Genomic DNA, 15365 nt, shown 5'->3' with positions numbered 1-15365 from the left:
TGACCAGTTAACCTGGTCAATGTCCTGACGGTGTTTTTAAAATTTAAGATATTTTCCCTAATATTCGAAGTAATATAATGAATGCAGCAGTTAATATTGCCTATTGTTTTAATACACTCAAAATATATGACGGATAATGTATTTGTGCAAATGCATTCGTCAAGATAATCGCACTTGCCATGGAGTTATTGCATTTAGCTCTCGAGCCTATCGGCTCTCGAGCTAAATGCAATAACTCCACGGCGCGTGCGATTATCTTGACTAATGCATTGCACTCAGTTCATTATCCTTATCATAGAGCTTTATTGTCCGACATTCAACAATAGAATAACCAATCTTGCATGGATATTTTGAAGGACAACTAAAACAGCTAAATTAATAACATGATCGCTAAGCTGTAGCGATTAGTTTTTAGCCGGTGTTTTTAGCCAATGAGATACCAATACAAATCGGTTACCGCGCGGAGTTATTTTGAGACTCTCGGGAGCTGCTGGAGCATTATAGACCGGTTCGTTTCACTGCCTATACAAAATAATTATTTACCTAGTGAAGACGATGTGCGGTATTCATCAAATGTCACCTGCTATATATAGACGAATCCAAATACACGCATTCCTACACCTGACTAGCAGCCTTTAGTTGGGTCCCCGTCGGCTACAATGCATCCAAAATGTGAAATGATTCGAACTTGGCGGACATTTTAAACTGCATTCCATCACCCGTTTTACACCTTCCGCGAAAACACAGGTAGACAAAAGAATGATTTAAGTTTACAACACAATACTTTTCCAACAGTTGTGCAAATAAAAGCCGCCTTACACCTAGATAAGGTCGAAGAGGGTTAATAGAATAATACAATAGAGAGAATTCCGCAGGTAATCCCGTCGCATCTATTCATAGATGTACAAATGGATGAACAAAGGACTATGTATGAGTAGATGTGACAGGATTACCTCTATTGTATATATTATTCTATTAACCCTCCTCATCTTCATCTTCTCTAGGTGTTAGGCGGCTTTATTTGCACAATCAAACGCTCAAAACACCAGGTTGGTGCTAGCGGGAAACCAAAGATGGCCGACCAAATCCTGACCATGACTTGGCTCGTTGGATTCGTCTATATCAACACGGTGCGGTATTCGTAACAGGTGATTGTATTTTCTCCATATACTACAGGAGGCAATGACCTCCCGCCGTACAAGCGCCCCATACTGCAGTTACTGTCCGTTTTCCTATACACAATACACAGTGCTCTCACCATTGACGCGCGACCTTTACAAATAGTGTATGTTAGAAGTATATTGCATTTGCTTAGTTAACATCACTGTGTGAAAAATAACCGGCCAATATTTAAACTATTCTCCAAACTTCTAGCAAATATATTTCTCTAACATGACCTAAAATTACAGCTAGGTTAGATGTTCAGAAATAGTCGCACTTTCGTAGAATATGAGTGAGGGCAAAGCATAGCTAGCTCATAGCTAGCCAACTCCCCTTGTTAATTGAATGGAGATTTGACCGAAAATATTGAGCTATATTGGTAACGGACCGCTCCGTTCTGAAGGATGCCAAAAAAAAAACGGTACAAGCTACATTTAAACTATTCTATGAAATTCTAGAAAATATAGTTTTGTAACATGTCCTCAATTTTTAGCTAATTTAGGTGTTTGTGTTTATGTTTTAGGAAGGATATGTAAACGACAGATAACACCAAAAATATGAAGAAATTATTTCCAAACCGTGTTAAGTCAACAATCATTATGTTGCTCATTTTCAAGAATGCTGGTTAACAAAAAGCAGGCCATTGTCTCATTTCGTGAACAAAGGTCCACATACCATTGTTTCCTTGCGTTTCCTTTATAATCGGTTACCCAACTGAAACTATAATACCAGCTTTATTGCGATATCGCACATGTAAAACAGACACATGTGCACAACCAGAGAAGATCCGATTTAATCAGTTGAGCTGTTTCAATGAGTGTTATCTTGGTTTAATAGCTTTAATGGGGTTTAAGTCCTGCAAAGGTCGAGATGAATTCTACTGTAGACATGACTGCATCATGCTATATAAATCCGTGGTTTCTCTCGTTCGTACAGGTCTGTTCCAACCTGGAGGAATGTTGTATGAAAGTGACCGTGGAATGGATGGTGCATTGGAACCTACTCTATTGGAGATGACAAGAAAAGCTCTTCAAATATTGCAAAAGAACGACGAGGGATATTTCCTGTTTGTTGGAGGTAATTCCTTTATATGTTAGACTTGTTATTGTAGTATATACTTCTTCTTCTTCTTCTTTTCCTCATCTTCTTCTTCTTCTCCTTCTTCTTCTTCTTCTTCTTCTCTTCTTCTTCTTCTTCTTCTTCTTCTTCTTCTTCTTCTTCTTCTTCTTCTTCTTCTTCTTCTTCTTCTTCTTCTTCTTCTTCTTCTTCTTCTTCTTCTTCTTCTTCTTCTTCTTCTTCTTCTTATTATTATTATTATTAACGTTAATTAAAGCTCAGCAAGAAACAATGGATATATTGATTATTGTTTACCTAGGTGGCCAAATCGATGATGCTCATCATTATGGGAAAGCGCAGAAGGCTTTATTCGAGACTTTGGCGTTTGACGCCGCCGTGGATCTGGTAATGGAGATGGTTGATCTGAGAGATACTCTTGTCATCGTGACTTCTACGTATGCGCAAGCTTTGGCCTATACTGGATACAGTTCCAGGGACAACCCAATACTTGGTAATTAAAGCCATATTATAACATTTGCTGAAGAAGACGCCCGCAATATTTTTCAAAATTCTGTTTTTACATAATTATAATGTACTTTATTAAACATACCATGCAAAATCAAAACTCTAGGGTCCATATGCACAAAAGAGTTAGACCGGGTATTAAGTTACATCTGGGGTCCATTTCACTAAACTTTTAACCCTTCGGAACTCAAGTAACCATTCGTAAAGTTACGAATACCAAATACTAGACGTAGCTTTACGAAGGGTCACTGTAGTGACCCTATTACTGACGAAGGGTACCATTCGTGAAATGGAACTTACGACTCGTCGTAAGTTACGAATGATGTTTAGTGAAATGGACCTAAGTGGAATTTAGTTCCATGAGGAATGGTCTGTTACTCTTATTTCCTTCCTAAAGTAGCTAGCAAATTCTAAAGATTTAAATGCAAAGTTCAAAAATAATACAAAATAATTTAAGAAAATGTAAAGGAAAATGTCCTTTCTCCTTAGCGGATTCGCCAAGTTTAGAAATGTTTGACAGTTCTAAACTGCCACTACTAATTGTTATGAACTCCCGTCGTAAAAGCCTACCCCACAATTTGATTTACCATATCTCTAATAATTAATCGTGTATACATAATAGGTCTTAGCGATTTCGAGAACGGAGCTGACTCCCTACCGTTTACTACCCTGCAGTATAGCACAGGACCTGGTGGAATATTGGAGGCGGAAAGTTTGACATTGAATGGAACCAGAAGGAATCTTACCGATGAAAACACAGGTCAGTTGCACCATCAATGTGCACAATAGTCTTAATTGCTCGTAGTATAGTTAATGATTCATGGTGACCAACCTGCATTCCACGGGCCACGTGCGAACCTCCCGGGGACCCTCCACAGATGAAAACAAAGGTCAGTTGCACCATCAATGTGCACAATAGTCTTAATGGGTCGTAGTACAGTTAATGATTCATGGTGACCAACTTGCATTCCACGGGCCACGTGCGAACCTCCCGGGGACCTTCCACGATGTCGAATTAAATGCGGCCCTCGACGCGATTTCTTAATGTATATAGACTTACAATTAAAAAAGTTGTATGGGAACCGTCAAACTGTCTGAACTTACCATTGTGGCCCTCCTGTCCGAACAAATATGGCCATACCTGGTTTATGCCCATAATCGGTCTTACTGTGATGAGTGAATGAATATCGCCATGATATACATTTTTCCGGTTTTTTTATCTAAACCGCAATGCACAGTTACCATGATTACATGGGTATGCATTCGAATATCGGATTATTGATTTCACCTGCCTTGTTCAAACTCAGAGGCTGGATATGATGGGTTATTAGGAAAATGCATTTGTTTAAGACGAAGATCCCTCGTCATGGAAGTGTTATTGACTCCATTTCCCGTTCTCCATAAGCTTCCATAGGCTACAATTAACGCCATATTGAACATGATGAAACATGTGATGAGGAGAACTCCTTCATTTTACCTTAAATTGTTTCTTAAACTAGTCATAAAATGTCATAATTAGGTGTATAGGACTTACTTAACAAAGTCTACATTGCACACATCATCTATCATTAATATTTTGTTCTTTAAAATTTTCTTAACAGCTCATCCAGACTTCGTCCAATCTGCGAGCGTGCCCAAGACTTATAGCAACAACGGTGGTCAAGATGTACCAGTCTACGCTGCTGGTCCCATGGCGCATATGTTCCATCGTACTCATGAGCAGACCTACGTAGCTCATGTTGCTCGTATGGCTGCATGTCTGGGAGAGTACGAAGGCGACTGCTCCCGTACTCCACAAGGAAGGAAGAACCGAAAACAGTAATAAAATCGAACAGTCTTTGCGTCTTTTTTGATGAAATAATAAATTAAAAATTGAGTATAAAATTATGTAATTGATAGGAAAATGGTAGGATTGGTTTTTTTTCTTTGTTCAGGTGGCTGTTATAAATTTTTTTCACAAAAAATAGAATAGGTAGGTAATAAGGTTATCAAAAGGCTTGGATTAAATGTTACTTACAATAGGCAAAAATTACAGTAACCATTAATGTCCCCGGATACGTGTAACAGTGCAGAATGTTGATGCGGGCGTCTTACCTTTTTGTAAGACATTCTTGTTGGGAAATTCACGATTTCGGATTTCGATTCCTTTCATAAACGGCTATTGCCGAATCATTCCGAGTCATTCATTAGGAACAATAGAAATGCAATCTCGACCAATCACAGCTCAGGATTTGTGTGGGCTGATACTGGCGAAATTCCGATAAAATCTGTAGCGCGTGCTTCACATACCACAGACGCTTCAACGGGTTGTAACACGGAGCTTTGGCTCTGGTTGTTTTATCATTTCTGTTCTCCGGAGTTTATATTACTTTACCAGATCTTACCTTAAATTAATTTTATGTTATTTGCACCAGTATGAAGAAATAAATTCACCACCAAACCAATTCCTGTTTGTCAGAACTTTTATTTAACCAGTGGCCTACCGAGTCAGCCATGTTTTACATACGTGGACATAATTTCCAATAAACTCATGATAAGGAGCTCACAACATATGACGTTAACTAGGCAATGTCCTATTACCTATAACATACACTAAAACACCAAAGTGCGAATATTTCCAAACACCTAAATTAGCTAAAAATTTAGGACATGTTATAAAACTATATTTTCTAGTATTTCAGAGAATACTTTAAATATTGGCCGGTTATTTTTCACACAGTGACGTTAACTAGGCAATTGCCTATACTTCTAACATACACTACTTGTAGAGGTCACGCGTCAATTGTGAGAGCTCTGTGTATTGTGTATAGGCAAACGGACAGTAACTGCAGTATGCTAAGTCTTAGAGCTAGGTAACGGGACATGAAGCAGTCTGTTGGGACACCATTCTTTCAATGTCATCACATGTTACGAAAACAACTGAATTACAGTTTGTATTGTCTGACTCATTACACGATCGAGATTCCCAGGGGAGGGGATATTATAATATGTTATAAGACTATTATAGTACGTTTAAGGGACCTTTGGACTATGTTTAACAAGTGGTAGCAGGTTGGATTTGAGGTACATGTGCTTGGTTCAGAATGGTATTTAGAATATCAAATGAAACTTCATACTAGCACCAGAGTAGATATTCATGAGAGGGCACTCTATTCACGTGATTTCTTTTCCAACGCTAAAAGATCACGAACTTTGGTAGTTTGCAAATGAAAAGTGTCCGCACTATCGATTGATTACGTAACTGTTATGAATAATAATAATTAGGTTTTTCAATGTAATCGCCTCAACCGGAACCCATTAATACATATTATCTGTATTATCAAAGTACTTGGAATAGCAATCCGGTGAGTTCACTCAACGTGTTCCCGGTTGGCTCTATAGCGATTTCACAGAAAAGGTATAGGGCCTACAATGCAGCGTCGGACTCTAGCTGAAAGCGTAGCCTAAGTCATTATAGACTCCAAGAATGGCTCTCCATACGCAAATGAACAAACACAAGGAGGTAGTCTCCTCCGTGGCCAGCATGATTTCGATGGAAACCAAATTGGCTGCGGAGGAGACGGGTCATTTTGCTATGCAAATTCTTGAGTGTCGTAGCCCTGCTGGCACCTGTTGGGATCAGCAGACGTGTAACGATGTTAGTTTTTCGTGCATGCTTTACACCTACCCAGTCAGCTACCTGCACAACCGATTCTTTTTGTTCTGCAAGGCTCACTCAGTCATTTAATGAGGCAATACAAACGATCGAAATTGGTGTTGAAATGAGCAAAATTTTGAGTTACACCTTTTCAGTGTAAAATTTTTTTTCTCAGCCAAATGAAAAGCAATCATTTTCATTTTTTCAGTAAATGGCTGGAAAAACTATAATGCTTGATACTGATTTTTTTTTTTATCCTGGTGTTAAACTTAGGCCTGAAATTCAGTCATTTAGTGTAAGATATTCGATTTTTATAGGCTTCAGCTCGGCCCGCGAGCTTTTTCTTTGATCAACCTTTTAGCTTTTCAAAGTAATATAGTTCGCTAATGAAGGATTTTCCCCAACTTTCTAAAGCACATCACCGTGAGCTATATATCATAGTTTTGTCAGAATTTCCGTTTTGATTTCACCATCTTTCACTGTCGGCTGATAAAATTTCTAAATCAACACGTGAAATCTAAAGGCTAGTACTAGCATTGTGGATCGATATCCCTGGGTTTAATAGGAATACCGGCATGGCTATAGTGTTGCCAGAACTTCAATATAGCAAAGAAATTCCCAGACCTATAGCGCTCCTACTGATCATGTTTAACCAGAACACCCAATTGGGGATTTAATCGCTGGTCGGGCAATTTGCTTTCAATGAAAAATTGACCTGGATAACAACAAAGGAAATATCGACTATTTCTGCTGGTTGCTCTCGAGATAAAAGTACTCACCATTGCCTACTTTTACTTAGTTTGACATTTTCGGAGACTGAATGGAAAAAGGGTAAAACAAAAACGGAAATTCTGACAAAACTATAACATATAGACCCACACGATGTCCTTTACAGAGGTGGGAAATATCTTTCTTTAGCAAACTATGTTAGTTTGAGACGCTAAAACATGAATTCCGTAAAAAGCTCGCAGGCGAATTCAAGGCCTATAAAAATCAAAAATATCACACTAAAAGACACAATTTGATGCTTAATTTTAACACAAAAATTTTTAAAAAAAATGTATATCCAAGCACCAAGTTCTTAACTGACAATGAAAAAAAAAAAAAAAAAAATATTGCTTTATATTTGACCGAGAAAATTAATTTCATAGCAAAAAGGTGTATCTCTGAATTGTGCTGATTTTTACATGTATCGATCGACTTTTAGCGCGACTAAGCATTTCTAAAGAATTGGTTGTCCAGGCGGCAGACTGTAACACATATATTTACACACTCCACGCAAGAAGCATATTCAAAAGGCTAGCATCGAGCGATGGGGTTAGATATAGTAATATTAATGAAGAAATATCCTGAAGTTTAAAAACACATCACATTGGCATGCTCTTATGGAAGTAAATATTATGAATATCCAAACCATAGGAAGATTCTCGTCTGAGATTAATTTTATTTACCTGTAAGTTTATTGCCATTACATATAGCTTGTTACCTCTCAGTAGTAGAGAACGTATATATCATAAAAAAAAATTAATGTATCTCTTCACTTGAGATAGATCAGGTCTACGGGCCCTGGATAAATGCATTAGACAACAAAAGTGTGACGCAGATTTCTAACTTATGACCTCTACTTAAACTGCGCGAAACAATGGAGTACAACAAGGCATGAAAAATGGCAATATAGGCCTAATGATCCGTACGCGGTACCTTCAGAGAAGTTATCTTATACTTCCCATAATGCATTTATTCAATTTCAATATTCTGTGCTGCGGGTCGTCAAAATATACCTCGGTAAACAGAGCACACTCAGATCTTGCAAAATATGTTTAATTCGTGACCAGCGACCCTTATTCAGCCAGTCTATGAAAACAAAGGAAACCTGTACAAAGTAATGGGAGCATCATTTGCTGAAATGAGGTGATGTATTATATTGCAAAGGATTCTGGGAAAGAAAGATATCTTCTCTGCGGTACCTTCATATCAACAGGACCGAGAGTTTTCACCGGGGGACTGAACTTTAGACGTGACGGGTATGTGCCAAACCGGCTTCATGAAGTAGAGGCCAATCGGTACAAAAGGTCGCGTCGTTAAAAAAAAAAAGGGTGGGGTAGGGGCCATTGGGTACAATATAAATGTAAAAGGAGCTCATTGGGTATAATATTTTTAAAGGGGGTCATTGAGTATCAAATTTCAAAAAGGGGGTCATCGGATAGAAAATTTAAAAAAAATGGAGCAAAATTCTATTTCTTGCTCCAAATTTCCCAAGTTTACCGTACAAATTTGCTTGAATAATAAATTTGAAAGTTTCCGCATTATTTTGTGTCATTTTGATGATGCAATGTCAGAAAAAAAGGGGGTCATTGGGTAGCCGCACCTAAAAAGGGGGCCATCAGGTATGACATTTTTACAAGGGGTCATCAGGTACATTCGACTGCAAAAAAGGGGCCTATCGACAGGCACATACCGTCACTTCTAATGTTGAATCCCGTCCAGGAAGTTTTCAGACAAGAGAATAATTAGGAACGGGGACCTTGGCGTTAGTCAGGATTGATCCGGCCTCGTACATACTTTGTTCGCCTTAAGTGACGAGGATTGCGCTTGTCGCAGTATGGACTATTGTTTGATCTGGTCGTTTATTAATGTTTCTAACAAAACTTTACATAATTTTCAATTCTAGACCTTCACAATAACAACAGCTATAACACTACTATACACATTTATTTATTAGCTATTTTTAACATAGATTTTCTTAATCAAATATTACTGCCTTTTTATGGTAACTTTTATTCTATGAACTGTATATTTGTGTGAAAATTGAGGGCGCTATTTATATTTATTTTTAATCTAATTTAGCCCAATAATATGAATTATTCCTTTCCTTTAATGATAGAAAATAGTTAGAAAATTTCCTTGCTATTATGTTACTCATTTTTATGAAGCCATTATACATACAATGTCCATGTATTCATAGACTATGTATATCCCATGTAAAGGTGCAAACAAGATTTAAGATTAATAGCGCCATCAGTGTTCAACTTTGCTTAAAAATGAATACAGTTCTACATGCCATAAACAACGGTGACCTTTCTTACCAACACTGTAATGTGGTTAGGATATCCTGTGTCTAATACCCAGTCTAATATACACCGCTAAATCATCACAAAATCACTATTTTGTAGCACCAATAATGACACAATACGAGTACCCCCGTACTTTTCCTGGGCGATAAACGAGTTTTATCGGCGTTGGATCACCTAAGCGTATCAGTCACGTAGGTGGGACGTACCGAATACAGTTGGCAACATGAAGTCTATCCTCTGGATAGTATGCGGAGTTCTACTGATGTTGTGTGTGGGCTACATCCAACTCGCTGAAGCAGGTAAGATTTTCTCCCCACTATTAATATCAACTTCAGGTTCTGTCTTGGACTATCTGTTACTGAACTTAAATGATTAAGCACATTGGTGGGCAACATTATATAATTGTCCAGGGATTAACGGATTTTCTTTTTTGAGCCATGGATGATAGGCTAACGTTTAGGACCTCTATCCGGATCCACGTCTTATGCCCCATGTCTAAAAGTTCCCACTCCAAACCATTGCTAAATCAGAACAGAGACGGCAACGGTAGTGTAAAATTATTATTGGTTATCGAATTGTGTCGAAATGAATGTGAAGAGTATACATAGGCTTTATTATGATCCCAAGAAGTGCATGAAATTTCTTTTGACACCCAATACGCAAGTCCACTTTTCGATGTTTTGATAACCAAGGTAGGAAAAATTTCACAAAGGTTGGACAAAATATTTACAAGATCGTCCAGCTGGCTTGCAACCAAATGACTTTACGGGGACGTGGCTGCGCGAAATTTAATAATAAAATGGGCCGAAAAAAGAAGAATTATCGCCTAAAAGGCCAACGGAAAGATAAATACCAACACATTTGTCAAGTTTGTCCTGATATTTCGATGTTTGGTACGCCACCACTAGTTATAGTGGCAAGGTTGCAGGGCGTCTGCCGGACAGGCTGGTTAGGAAAATAGCGCGTCTGATTTGATTTGAGTTTATTAAGCATATCATCGTAAGAGTCAAATAACATATTGCACAGAACATATACAAAAACATAATTATTATAAAATACAAATTAAAACATAAAATTGACACGATAATATGCCAAGGATATCCCTTAAAGTCAGCGACTTATTTCCAAAGGGTCCTTATAAATAACAATGAAAATATATATATATTACAACGTCCGAAGACAAAGTAGCCCGTCTCGTGTCTCGGACGTGCGGACGGTCTCTATCTTACACATTGGCTATTATACGGAGCCATTTCAACAGCACCAACATTTAAGTATCATGTTAAATTTGCCATATTTGGCGGAGATGCAGCACAAGGATATTCCTCGGTTCCAAAGCACAATGTTTAGATATTTCACAATACCCTCAAAACAACTGATGCGCAGTTATTAACCTCAAAATGTGATCGGTTTTAGGCAGATATGCACGCCTTACAAATTAACTTGTTAAACTTGCTTCTACTTGTTTTGCATACTCTCTTGTATACTATTTCAGTGTCTGAAACATTATCTAGTTTAATTTGCAGTAGTGTAATTTGTAAATATGTGGTTTGTATTTACATCAACCGAGCATTGAATTAAATCTACATTGCAAAAAAGGGAACAAATATATTAAGGTTATCAACTATTTTAAATTGCTGCGATTTGGTAGTTCACAGCATCTTGCAAATGGTAGTGAGCTTTGGCAACAATTGCATTGATCATTTCATAGCGAGTGTGTAGAAGAACTCAAATATCATAAATATACTTTTAAAGGCCCGTGGTTCTTGAGTTATGTTGCAAAGAGGGCTGAAAACACAACACTTTTGTAAAACGTGCATAATTCAATAATAACAATAAATCAAGTAAGTTTTTACAGTATTTGATTTGTAGAATGAACTTTTGCAAAACATCAAAGTGTTATTTTTTAATAATATATTGATTTAGATAATGAAAATCGATTTTTTTAAAAAACAATACCTAGTCTACCCTTAATAATCAAAGCGTGTTACGGCTGGGTGATTGTACCTATTGGCGCAATGAAAATGGAGTCTAGTCGCGACTCAACTTTACTAGACTTGTTTACTGAAAGCATAGAATCTGCTTTCAACCATGGTAATGACTTTGAGTCAACGTCTAGAATTTAAATTGAAGCGAACCAATTTATAGTTTACTTGTCATTTTGGCATTTTACAAACAATTATTCGAGATTATTAATCAGATAATCCTGTTTTGACAGTAAGGAGATTTTTATGCATTCATATAGAGTAACCTGTAATTTTGTAAACAATTATTCGAGATCATTAATCAAATTTATGAACTTGTTTTGACAGTTAGATTATCAATACATTTCTATACAATCATTCGGAGTAACCTGTACTATTATCAATTTAGGTTAATAAATGGGTTAATGGGTCTAAGAAAGAAAGAAAGAAAGAAAGAAAGAAAGAAAGAAAGAAAGAAAGAAAGAAAGAAAGAAAGAAAGAAAGAAAGAAAGAAAGAAAGAAAGAAAGAAAGAAAGAAAGAAAGAAAGAAAGAAAGAAAGAAAGAAAGAAAGAAAGAAAGAAAGAAAGAAAGCATGGAAAAGAAAATGAAAATGAGGGAAGAAAGAAAGAAAGAAAGAAAGAAAGAAAGAAAGAAAGAAAAGAAAGAAAAAGAAAGAAACGAGTAAAATCACCTAGGATTCGATCCCATCATCAGGTTTTAATCTCAGTCTACCGTTCAACCGATCAGGCCACGCCATCTTGGTTTCAAAGCAATCGTTTAAAAATGTATGTTTTAATGAATCACATTTGTTTTCTTATTCGAAATCTCTTCAGTCATTCATTGCATAACAATGTTTACACCAAAGCATCCTTGGCTTCTTTAAGTACTTAATTATTTATGATAAAGCGAATCATACTGGCCCTCTACGCTGTACACAAAACAGTAAGTACCCTTAGGGCTCATTGACTTCACGCACGCTATATGCAGTAGCGCCATTAGGAAGAGATCTACATTATAAGGGGTGGGCTATACAATCGTGATGATTCAGTTTCCCTAGTGAACCAGCTTATTTGATACACGACGATCTCCTGCGTATTCTGAAACTGTTAATATTATTGAAATCGCTCAAAAAGTGAGTAGGTGCTGCTGCCAGGGGGGGCACTCCAACTTTGGAGGTGACGCGTATGTAGGGCTGTTAAGACCCCTTTTCAGCGTCTCTGTCACCCAAAGACCCCATTTTTTTTACGAACACATGTTCTGTCACCCGAAGACCCTTATTTTTCATTTGATCTGTCACCCAAAGACCCTTACTTGTTAAATTTTAACAGCAACTTGCATTTATCACTGATTTTGTCACTTATTTTAAAAAAACAAAGAAATTTGAAGCCATTTAGAACTAGAAATTAGATTTTCGAGGTTGCTGTTGCGCTATTTCGGCTCTCACCCAAAAATTCCATCAAAAAAAAGGTCATGTTCTCACCCAATGACCGCATATTTTTTACATTTGCTCTCACCGAATGCCAAAATCATGCTCTCACCCAATGACCCCATATTTTTTACATTTTGCTCTCACCGAATGCCCCTTAGTGCGAAAGTGCCAGCCCTACACCTATATCCATTTCAAATTGAAGTGCCCCTCCCCACGTCTAGTGGATGGTCTAAAAATTATTGCTCTATTATTCTATGTCCTATTCTATTATTTAATTTCTATTTACTTTTGTTTGGTTGTTTGTATGTTTGTTTTGTATGTTTTTGCACAAATCATCAGAACGCTACTCTTGTCCATTGTCTGTTTATTTCTTTTATTGAAGGCCAAAGTAATTTTACTTTGCCATTTTCCATATCTAGCACCCCACTGGACAGAATGCTACAATGAAATTGATCCACTTGGGAGTGACTATAGAGGTGCAGTTAATCATACCAAACGTGGCATAGAATGTCAATCCTGGACAGTACAAGAACCCCACCAACACGACCGTACACCAGAAAACTACCCGGACACAGGTCTTGGCGAACACAACTATTGTCGTAATCCAGACGGAGAGCCCAATGGACCTTGGTGTTACACTACAGATCCTAAAACTCGATGGGCATACTGTCCTACAGGGCGTATGCACAAAACCTGCGATATTGGTAAGTCTGTATTTGGCTATACCATTTGAAATTCACCCCTGAAAGACATGTCTACCCAATATATTGCTTTAAAGGTCAAAATGTTCAAAAGACGGACGGCTTTTTCTCCCAACTGCAAACACTTTACGTACATACTATTAGATTTATATTAAAGGTCTGTTAAATATCAAAAATATTATCTAAAGTTTTAGTAATTTGCCATGAAATTTGTATTATATCACGAATTTCAAAAAATCTAAATTTCTGTTGTTCTCTCAGGTCCCACAAAATCACTGTGCAAACGTTGCTATCCATTCTGCTAACCAAACACAGGTTGTAATAATAAGGCCCTTTTCGTGTTATGAATATTAATTAGCTCATTAAGGGGTGGGTAACCGTATGAACGTTTGGACAGTATTTATTGTGGGACATGAGAGCACATGAGAGCACATCAGACATATCGAATTGCATTCTGAATACGAAGAATGTCTTTCTGATATCAAATAATTTTCAGTTTTTGAAATTCACGAAATAATACAAATTTTATGACAAATTATTAAAGTTTGATATTTTTCACATTTTGATATATATCAGTCCTCGAAGTAAATTTTATAAATCTAATGATATGTTCTTAAAGTGTATGTAGGTGGGAGGAAAAACCGACGATCAATTGAAAATTTTGACCTTTCATATTGAAGATATGGATTTTTTTCCCCAAAAGACCTAATTTTTTTTTTTTTTTTTTGGGAAAAAATCCATATCTTCAATACGAAAGGTCAAAATTTTCAATTGATCTTCGGCTTTTCATCCCACCTACATACACTTTTTAAGTATAAATCATCAGATTTATTAAGTTTACTTCGAGTACTGTTAGATATCAAAAATATCAATTTTTAATCATTTGCCATAAAATGTGTATTACATTGCGAATTTCAAAAAAATCAAAATTATTTGATATCATAAGAGCATTCCTCGTATTCAGAATGCAATTCGATATGTCCCACAAAATACTGTGCAAACGGTGCTACAAGTTCTCCCCCAATAGCGCATTGCGCTTTGCAATAAAAAACAAATAAAATGCAATGAATACTAATGAATACATAAGACATTAATAACTTACACAATTAGGCCTAAATATTAAAAAGCATAAAGTACATAGCAACATGCAGGTTGACACGAATCCAACTTCATCCCATTCATTTGCTTTGAGATGACAATTAAAATTATTGAAGACGCATATTGGCGTACGCAAGCCACAAAGGACTTTCGAGCAGCTCTTAAAGCTGACGACGGACGTTATTAAATTAAATATTAAAACAGCAAGTATATTCAATTAATAGGGATTAAATCAAACCGCTGGTTCCGCCCGGTTGTCAGAGATCATTGTTATATGAATATTCAAGAATGTATGAGTTTCCAGAATGATTACATCTACATTGATTGAGAAGAACTCCTGGGAGGGAAAATCAATTATTCCTATTGTATTACAATTGTATAGAGATCACTTGAAATCACTCAATTTATTGTATTACTTGCGCGGGCGACTGGATGCTATCAACCAGCCATGTGAATCAGGGTGTGACGACTGACCTAATTACTGTATACTTTCCCCCCAGACTTTTAAAACCGTCAGAAACCGCCCGAGTTTTGATTTGATCCCTAAACAAGCACAGCAAAAAGAAACTGGGGTTTATGCTATAATCAAACTACAGAACTTCGCGACTTGATTCCAACGTCTCCCCCATTCTTTTGCCTTAAGATGAAATCCCAACTGAAGACGCTGCATATTGGAGTATTCAAGCCCGAGAGGACATTCAAGCAGCTCTTAAAGCTAA

General features: G+C 37.0%; 1 protein-coding gene across 2 annotated transcripts in view; it reads left to right on the top strand.

The window, feature by feature from the left end:
* LOC140170227 (alkaline phosphatase-like) overlaps positions 1-15365 on the top strand; it is a 43572-nt gene that overhangs the window by 20565 nt on the left and 7642 nt on the right. The window contains exons 7-10 of one of the 2 annotated variants that reach the window (XM_072193562.1): positions 2098-2238; positions 2537-2728; positions 3365-3502; positions 4344-5186. In XM_072193562.1, the coding sequence (XP_072049663.1) occupies positions 2098-2238; positions 2537-2728; positions 3365-3502; positions 4344-4564 (692 nt within the window). In that variant the 3' untranslated portion in view covers positions 4565-5186. Of the gene's footprint in view, positions 1-2097; positions 2239-2536; positions 2729-3364; positions 3503-4343; positions 5187-15365 lie in introns of those variants that run through there. The other variant, XM_072193561.1, reaches the window with a different exon arrangement.

This window comes from Amphiura filiformis, chromosome 14 (assembly GCF_039555335.1).
Source record: "Amphiura filiformis chromosome 14, Afil_fr2py, whole genome shotgun sequence".
Taxonomy (NCBI): domain Eukaryota; kingdom Metazoa; phylum Echinodermata; class Ophiuroidea; order Amphilepidida; family Amphiuridae; genus Amphiura; species Amphiura filiformis.
The sequence above is the reverse complement of the archived record's forward strand: the minus strand, read 5'-3'. Positions and strand labels throughout refer to the sequence as shown.